Below are 9,621 nucleotides of genomic sequence, written 5' to 3'. Positions count from 1 at the left end.
TGCATGTGAACAGCTCCATGCCTCACTCCTCAGCCACACGCTGCCCGTAATCCTTGGAATAATATTCTACAACTTCGAGAGTGATGTTACGCATCCAAGTCTTTTTATGAACCAAGTCCAACCAAGTTAAACAATAAGATTTGGAGTTGATAGATTAGAGAGCACAAGGTGAACTAATAAATAATCCAATTGGAATCTCGTTTTATTTTTCTAAACTCTCTTCTGTCTTCCATTCTTTGGAAGTTGTCGGTTATGCCAACAGGACAATGTATGTTTACTATATAAGGTAAACGTTGTTGGAAGTACTAGACACATAACAAGCTATTAAAGTTACTCTTAGTTGCATAACACAAAATGAGGAAAATGAAGTGCATGGCTTTGCCCTTAGTAGCACTTGCATTGTTGAGTTTGTTTCTCATAGCAGATGCAGCTGGTGCACCTCCAAAGCCCAGGTTGCAGTGGCATCACTACAGGAACTCGTGTCGTTATGCCGAGGTGTACGTCCGCCACGAAGTTGAGTTGTTTTGGAAGAAAGATAAAAGCATTGCTCCGAAGCTTGCTCGCTTGGTTTATTCAGATTGTTTCGTCCACGTATGTCCTATTTCCTTCTCTCTTTATCCGAATCATCTTTGTTGTCCTAAACTTATCAAGTCACATTGTTGTTGACTAGGGTTGTGATGCGTCGATATTGCTTGACGAAGGAGCCAATCCGGAGAAGAAGGCGCTACAGAACCAGGGGCTTGGAGGTTTCACATTGATTGACAAGATCAAAACAGTGCTGGATTCGCGATGCCCCGGAGTTGTCTCTTGTGCTGATATACTCCAACTTGCTGCTAGGGATGCTCTGAAACTGGTAACTCTTTTCAACACCCACTTTGTATATTGGAATGGATGAAAAACTAACACAATAGGGGGGGCATAAAAGTAATCAACTTGAGGGTTGATGTGAACAGGCAGGTGCACCAGGTTATCCAGTTTTCACAGGAAGAAGGGATGGCATGAAATCAGATGCTGCATCAGTAGACCTACCATCACCATCCATCACATGGCAACAAGCTCTATCATACTTCCAATCAAAGGGCTTGGATGTACTAGACATGACCACACTCCTAGGTAAGACAAGCGCACAATAGATACACAACAAAAATAACATCCTGATAACTGTGTTCTTATTATGAATGTGTGTGTTGTTTTGTTATCAACACAGGTGCACACTCAATGGGAAAAACACATTGTAGATATGTTGTTGATAGGCTGTACAACTACAATGGTAGTGGAAAGCCAGACCCAAGCATGAATGATACTCTTCTTAACACCTTGAGAAATCTATGTCCACCTAGAAAGAAGGGAGAACATGACCCATCGGTGTATCTAGACCCAGAATCTGGACCCCATTACAGCTTCTCAGAATCATACTACAAGAGGATCTTAAGGCATGAAGCTGTCCTGGAAATTGATCAACAATTACTGTATGGTAATGACACTGTACAGATCACTGAGGAATTTGCTGCTGGATTTGAAGATTTTCGGAGAGCTTTTGCCGAATCAATGTACAAGATGGGGAACATCGATGTTTTAACAGGAAACCAAGGAGAGATACGCCAAAATTGCCGATATACAAACAAGGCCAAAAGCAAATGAGTGCAAAGTGATATCTTGTGCTGTTGATCAAGGCTTGCCCAGTTCTAAATTTAAACATAATTGTTGTGTTCTCAAGGTAAAGAATAAAACATGAATAAGTAAATGAATTCCAACAGTTCAAGAGAAGTCACTTGAGAGAAAAAAAAGCTCTCTGTAGCACGTATAATAATTTCTTCTGCCAATATAACCATTCCAGTTGTTATCATCAACAACAATGATCTCATCCTTACAAAACCCCTCCCCCCTTTCCTCTCTCTCTCTCTCTCTCTCTCTCTCTCTCTCTCTCTCTCTCTCTCTCTCTCTACATCTATGGTATGCTTGTGTGCCTTTTCTAAACTTGTTACACCCCCTATATCTATGGCAATAACAGAAACATGTATGATTTTTTTTTTTTCAAATTTAAGAGCTCAACCAAAAGGTTAAAGAAAGAAAATTTGTTCGCATAACATATGCAAGTATTCAACACTGCAAATTGATCAGACCCGGGTGCAACCAGAGTGATGAAAAATCCCCTCCTTCAATCTTCACACTGGCTACATGAAGAGGAAAGAGAAAGAATATAACATAAGCAACGTAAAGAAATATTTAATATGATATTCCTAACAGGAAAACAATCATATTCCTCACATAACATACTTCTCACTAAAGAAAAAGGGGGTTATTCAGGGATTTTTTTTAATTAAAGAGAAAATGAGGTGGGAGGATATGCTGTTTCGAATCTATTTAATATTTGTAAACAAAATCTCTAATAAATTGCAAAGCTTGCAGATTCTGCCCTCCAAAAACATTAAATTGGTTTCAAAATCTCATCAGCATTACTGATGAGTTAGGAATCGTCTTTGATATTTGTTTACTGATATGTTAACTGTCAATTCTAAAAATCAGTGTTTTTCCGATACGATAGAAAACTGTACAAATTCCTTATTGGAGTAGATAAACTAAATTCCTAGAATCCCTTATGCAAACAAAATATAAGGCAGAACAAAGTGAAATTACCTTGTAAAAAAGAGTAGATTATAAAGGTACAACAGCTGGATCAGCCTCCAAAAGCAAAAGCACTTTACACTAAAACGTTTCCCATCCAAAGTGGATAAGTAATGCCTAACAAAAACATTATACTCCGATTTGAAAAAGCAGAGTCATTAAAATGATGCTCTGCGATTCAGTGCTTTCGCTGCAAGGATGTATTTTTGAAATGATATTACCCTAGTCCTCTTTCTCTGGAACATACTTCCTTTTCCTGATAACCTGCCAAAGGATGAGACTTTAATATCAGCATCAAGGAATGATAAACTCATAGAGTTGTGTATTTGGTGAAAGCATCACTCAAAACCCACTGCACAGAACTATAACAGAAGAAAGATTATTTGAATTTAAGTTTCCTTCCATATAAAACATCATAAGGAAACAAGAATTAGATCTTTTAAGCATTCTGTTATCCATCTGCTTCATTAGAATGAAATAAAGATGAAAAACACATTGCTGCTGTACTAAAACAAATTGTTTGATCAATAAAAATACTTTTTTTAAAAAAAAAAAAGCATATCAAACATTCACCAAACCAAAAAATAATGGAAAGTTTGCAAATATTAGGACTCTCACCTTGTTTAAATATTTCTTTCGGAGCTTAATTGCTGTGGTTATGCATCTTTTTACATTGATCTTCAACATGTTGTCATTGAATATCTGTAAATGGAACATAAAATTAGAAAGACAACATAATTCACACGAAGCAAACAGAATAAGGTAACCAAACATAGACATTATTAACATAGAAAGCAAAAATAATGCAACAGCATTTTAGTTATTCCACTAAAATACTAATATGATGTTCATAATAGCAAGACAACTGGGAAAAAAAAACATCAGTGGACCTGCCTTTATCATATCATCAAAGGAGTGGGTTTCTCGAATGATCTTCTGGCGGTTTAAAACAAGAATTGCTGCAACGCAGAATATAGACAACTCATCATTTCCTCTCCTTTTTGAGGAAATTGTGCCCATTTGAACTCCATGACGACTTGGCCAAATAGACCTCGCCAAACCACAAAAGGCATAAGATGATAGTGACTTTAATTTGACATCAGATACAGAGTGATCAGTATTCACATGATTGGACTGCAGGCTGGCATTTTTGCTATGATTTTGATTGTGCTTAGATTGAGAACCACTCTTCACGCTACCATCACCAGGATCTGCACTTTCTTCTCTCATATCGTGAATTGAGTCTCTGGGTAGATGTACATCCAATGCTTTCAGACATTTCTCTTTTAAATCATATGCCAAGGATTCCTCAAAGTCAGCTGCCCACATCATCTGTCATTATGCCAGAGCACTGAGACTATGTTTTGACAAACTATACCAATAATGTATCAAAAGGATTTATTATAGCAAATAATCTAAAACTAGGATCATATTTCACTTATTTCCAACATCACCAACCGTATCTCCCCACGCAGAGGTGGACAAAGAAGACAAGTGTTACTCAAAGATTAAACTTTAAGGCTTACATTTTAATTGATTTGTAAGAACTTGAAAACAAATAATGGGATTCTCAGGTGGAGAGAACTGGAAGCATAAAGCACCAACCTCCCACATTGAAAGAGACTCTGTAAAGGACAACTCCCTCCGGAAAAGAACTAGCAACATACGGAACGCAAAATGAAGGCTTTCAGCACCAATTTTTGCCAGGTGCGCAAACATTTCCTTGTCTGTCATTTCAAGGATATGCCATATTGCACGTAACTGCTTCATCACCCTAGTTGGCCCTTCCATTTGAAAATTTTCTCTCTGGATTTATGTGAAAGGAAGCAAGTTAGCCACTGAAAATAAAACGATGGTAACTTTGTTGAATCTAAGCTAAATTTGATAATACCATTCTCCTTAAAAGCATCTCAAAACACCAAAATGCATCTGCATTATCCTCAAAGATAACGACAAAAGGCGACAGCAAATCACTCATACCTGAAATCCGGTGTCAGTGAAAAGAATGTAAGTTTTGGTTTCCAAGGTCAACGTAACTTAGAGAGAATAGATTCATAATCATGAAAAAATTCCCAGGAAAAAAACACAACCTTGACAATACCCTGTTGCAGGATCAACCCAGGCATAAACAGCAAGAATATCAGACATCCTAGCTAAATTTCTCCTGTCCTCATAAAATTCAAGGTGGCTATCTGTCCTCACAACATCAACAACTGGAAAGGAACAATCTCATTAACTAGAAAGAAGAGCAGTTTTAATATATGATGTCATCAAGAAGAAAACCAATGTCATCTCAAACTAAAGGGAAGACAGGGGAGCCACAACATAAAAGATAGATACCTATCCTGTGCAAGGTCCAAAGCCACTCCGATACCTTGTCTTCATTGGCAGACCATCCCTGAGCAATTGAGGTGTTTATAATTGCTGGCTGTGGTACATCTGATATTTTTAGTTGATTAATCATCCCCGATTCATAAACTGGATTGGAGGACAGAAATTCTGGTTCATCATCTTCAAGTGAAGCAATCTCAATTTCAGAGTCCACAGCATGCAAGGTAGAAAGTGGTTGTTGACCATTTGATTCAATAACTAAGTCTTCATTGTTGCTTATTTGAAAACTATGCATTCTGCCACCTTCAAAACTTAATTTATGTTGTGCAGAAAATTTGTCTCCATGCTCAATGTGTGACCATTCATCTTTACCACTCTTTTCAAACAGATTAGTGACAGGTAACGGAGGGAAATCAAAACAACTGTCAATCTCATAATGTGATGCATCCGATTCTCTTCCAAAATTTGGGGAACTGCAGTTCTGTTGAACAGAAGAATTATATGTTGCAGTATCTGTGCTTGTTCTCAAACCAACTAGTTCAACACAATTATTGGAGCTCTCCTGTTGGCTTGCATTTGCTGCCTCTGTACAAGTAATGCTCCCATCACTATGTTTTCCTACTTCAATATTATTATTGTTAGAAGTCAATCTTCCTATTTTAGCTTGTGGTTGCCGATCATCTCTAGAAGAAGTCCTCATATCCATAACTTTGGATCCGACAACATATGCCAAAGAACCAGTTCCAACACTTGAATGCATCGCTTGGCATTGTTTAATCAAGTCCCTATAATGTTCCCTGTAAGGAAAGACCATCAGAAATGTCCATAGTAATAATATTAATAATTATATATTCAAAAACTCAGAAAGATGCAACACTGAATGAAACAAGATCAATTTAACATCCAGCAACTGATGAAAAAAATGAGGAGAGTGGATGGACCCTAACCTCCTAGCTGCTCTCAAACTTCTCCGATACTCGGTAGTGCTGCTCAGTGCATAACAACCAAGTAAAAACTCCCAGACTTCAGGTCGTATAGATGGATCTACACCCTAATGTAAATAAGGGATTAAGAAAATGAAACACATTACAAAGATCAGTATATCATTATGATGTTGAAATACAAGAAAAAGAAGAAAAAGAGGGCAAGGGGAGCGAGCCATGAATAGGTAACGACATACCCCAAGCACAATCAGCTTTAGTGCCTTCTGGAATCCAAACAGTTTCCCTTCACTATCAAACATAGCTTGCCATTTGTCTGGCTTAAGAACTCTGTGTGCCTGCTTCGTATCAAACAATAGACCTTATAACAAGAACAAGACTTCCTTTTTTCTACAGTAAACAACAATATCTCCTGAATGCTGAGCAGTTCAAATGAGAAACCAAGAGGAATCTCCACTAATACATGTTTAGTTTACATAATAATAATGCTGAAAGTGGCTAAGAGTGCGATCATATAGAGAGATAATCTAAAGTGGTTCTAAAATCTCAATATGCATTTCACTGAATCCACAACACAACAGTTCACAGTTGAATTGAAAAACATGCAGGATTCTTCAACAATTATAACAATGGAAATCAACATAAACAGCATAAATTGAAAGAACAAACCTTTACAGGGGAGTGAGATAGGCATGGATCCCCAATGTCCCGAACGATGGAACTCACTTTCCTCAAATTCACACTGCCAGCTCTTCCGCCGCAACTCCATTGCCTCTCTTCTCCACACATCACACTCTTCTCCCTCTCTTCCCTCTTACCCTCCTCCCCAAGCTCCACCACCATCACCGCGCTCAACTACTAACTAAGATAAAAATAAAATAAAAATTTAAAAAGACAAAAACTTCATGCACGTTTCGTTTTTTTTTTTTTTTTGTCTTCTTCCTTTTTTATGATGTCAAGACAAATGGTGAAAGCGAACGCAGAATAATTCGTGCTTTGCACAGAGAGAACGCGAGATATAGTTGCCGATTTCTCGGTTCTCGACAATTAGATGGAACAGGGAGGGGAAAAATGGCGAAAACACGAGAAATTCAAAAAATTGAGGAACCTGTTTCAAAAATTGCAAATTAGAAATTAGAATCGAAATGGGAAGAGAAGGATGCGTTGCGATCTATGCTATTGAGAGAGAGAGTGAATGAGAGAGAGAAATAAAAGAAAAAAGGAGGGAAAGGGTTTTTCGGGTTGAGGTAGCGGTGGAGCTCCACGGTGGCTCCGTCGCCATTATTCGCTCTCAAAATAACAATGAGAAAGACCGTTTCTTAATTTCTTATTATTTTTTCTTTTTATTTTTAATTATCTTGATAATGAAAAATTGCTTTGATTGAATGTTACTGCAACGAAAGCGAAATAAGAGTTTCTTCTAGAAGGTCAATATTATCATTAACCATTTTGCCATGCTTAATTAATTTCATCTGTCCTATAGTTTTTTACTAATTCATATTTTATTGTTAACGTGATTCTGCTTAGATACATATATAGTCCGTAATCAAGGCCACAAATCTTTTCCCAAAGATATCCTAATCATAATATTAAAAATATCTTGTGCCAAGTGAAGATAATAATAAAAAATTATTTAATATAGCAAGTATTTATGTTTTGGTCAACTAAATCTAATCTGTTGTTTTCGATTTTGAATCAACACTGCACACAATTTAATGATAATAATAAAAATTTAATTTTGATATATTAATTGTATAAAAGATTTTATATTATTATTTAATTATATTTATATATTTAAATCATTTTTAATTAACAAATTTGAAAATTAGTTACATGATAATACACCATTAATTATCTCTTATTTATAAAACTTAGCATGAAAATTAATTTGTAATAATAATATACAGAGAAAGTATAATGAATTAATTGTTAGTTTGATTATATTACGTATATATTAATACGGGCTTGCTATACATACAAGTTTACAAGTTTATAAGTTGGCCCAATCCAAATAGAACTCACGCGCATGAAGAGAGATAACATGGCGCGTCAAAATCACGCGCTCAACACTCAAACGGTTACGTATGGCAGACTCTTCCACTTCTTCCACTTCTTCCACTTCTCAAAGCACGAAAACAAGGAAACCCTCCCATTTTCGAGCGAAAATCAAAATTTAAAATATACAAATCGTTGTTCGAAACCTCCATCAAAACACCATCAAACTCTCCGTGAAGAATCTGAAGAGAAAACAAAGCAACAATACTCAACGTAAGTTCATTAAGATTCCTGTATATTTTACTTTTCTTCTACGTCGTTCTTCTAGGGTTTACTATTATTCTTGCTTCTTTGTTACACTGTTCTAAGTTCTACGTCGTTCGTCTAAGTTCTACGTCGTTCTACGTTGTTGTTCTAACTTCTCCTGCTATTGTTGTTGATTATTGGGGGTTTATTCCGTACATTGGGGGGTGTATACTGCTTAACCTTGTAATGTGGCTTGATATTGAAGCATGGTTGAGTGATATCTGACTAATATCTATATGCATGCATCTGAATAATATGTATGGGTGTATCTTGCCAGGGACGATTCTACATACATTGTTGTGGGGGCAAGTTCCCCCACTACAATATGGAATCTTTTTGAGTAGTATATGATAATAATATTTATTTGCCCCATTAGGTTATTAAATTTGACTCCACAATAAATTTTTACTCAACTTTTAGTACTTAATCGTCAATTTAAAAATTTTATATTAGAAATTCGTTAGAATTTAGAATGATCAATTCTCAAATTTAAACGAAATTAGTGTTCTTTTTTAAATATCAACTCAAAAAAATATTATTTATCTTCTTTTCAAATTAGCTTTAATTTTTGCATAGCAACTGTATTAATTGAAAGAACTTTTTTAACTATAAATATAAATAAGAGTCGACTTCTAATTGTGTTAGGAAGTGAATTTTTTAATAATTATTTAGTAATATATATAAAAAGAGAGAAATTTTGATGGTAGTTAACAGAAAAATTATTTAATTTTTTAAAATATAAAACCTAAAATAATAGAAATTTAAATTATATATTATTATTTAAATTACTATTTTAGTATTGTAATTTATATATTAGATATTTTGAAGGCTAATCATATTTTACAATAATAAAATATAATCATAACAATAATTATGTTATATGTACATAAAAAATAATTATTTGTATAAAATATATATTAAAATATAAAATACACATTAAAAATAAGTTAAACAATACATATATTTATACACAGATATATAATAATTAATAAATAATTTAATATTTAATTTTTTATATACATATATTATTTTTATTATAAAAATAATTATGATGTTATATAAATTTTGTCCCCACTACCAAAATTTTCTAGATCCGTCACTGTATCTTGCTGATATCTTTGGGTGTATCTGACTCATATATACGGGTGTATCTTACTGTTATCAATGGGTATATCTTATTGTTATTGATGTGTATATCTGACTCATATATATGGGTGTATCTTACTGATATCTTTGGGTGTATTTTTTGTTTCAGAGAAAATGGCAGCAAGAAACCAAACAAAAGACCTTAAGTGTGCCACACATCTCCTGAGTGATAAGTTCAGAAACATGACTGAGGAGAAGAAGGCGATTATGAGGGATCTCGGATTCGGTGGGTTGATGCACATCCCACCACTAAGGGTGGATCACCAACTCTTAAGGG

At 35.1% G+C, this 9,621-nt stretch overlaps 2 protein-coding genes across 3 annotated transcripts; one reads left to right on the top strand and one right to left on the bottom strand.

Moving 5' to 3' along the window:
• The first annotated feature begins 227 nt into the window (after positions 1 to 227).
• On the top strand, positions 228 to 1,748 carry LOC112706576 (probable peroxidase 26). Its single transcript, XM_025757962.3, has 4 exons — positions 228 to 591; positions 671 to 853; positions 954 to 1,113; positions 1,208 to 1,748. The coding sequence occupies exons 1-4, from the start codon at positions 355 to 357 to the stop codon at positions 1,639 to 1,641; spliced, it is 1,014 nt and encodes a 337-aa protein (XP_025613747.1). The 5' UTR covers positions 228 to 354; the 3' UTR covers positions 1,642 to 1,748.
• A 24-nt stretch (positions 1,749 to 1,772) lies between these two features.
• Positions 1,773 to 7,330, bottom strand: LOC112706575 (rab GTPase-activating protein 22). Of its 2 annotated transcripts, none has more exons than XM_025757960.3 (11): positions 6,567 to 7,330; positions 6,137 to 6,235; positions 5,904 to 6,007; positions 4,966 to 5,753; positions 4,716 to 4,838; positions 4,517 to 4,605; positions 4,231 to 4,431; positions 3,520 to 3,957; positions 3,244 to 3,327; positions 2,638 to 2,889; positions 1,773 to 2,174 (listed from the first exon to the last, which is right to left on the bottom strand). In XM_025757960.3, exons 1-10 carry the CDS (start codon positions 6,738 to 6,740, stop codon positions 2,848 to 2,850), a joined length of 2,142 nt encoding a protein of 713 aa, XP_025613745.1. In that variant the 5' UTR covers positions 6,741 to 7,330; the 3' UTR covers positions 1,773 to 2,174; positions 2,638 to 2,847. The 2 variants fall into 2 exon arrangements, with proteins under 2 accessions (XP_025613745.1, XP_025613746.1); XM_025757961.3 differs by having other exon boundaries at positions 1,773 to 2,170; positions 6,567 to 7,257.
• Between the last annotated feature and the right edge of the window lie 2,291 nt (positions 7,331 to 9,621).

The sequence above is a fragment of the Arachis hypogaea genome, chromosome 8 (genome assembly GCF_003086295.3).
Source record: "Arachis hypogaea cultivar Tifrunner chromosome 8, arahy.Tifrunner.gnm2.J5K5, whole genome shotgun sequence".
In the NCBI taxonomy this organism is placed as follows: Eukaryota; Viridiplantae; Streptophyta; class Magnoliopsida; order Fabales; family Fabaceae; genus Arachis; species Arachis hypogaea.
This window is presented reverse-complemented; position numbering and strand designations above follow the sequence as displayed.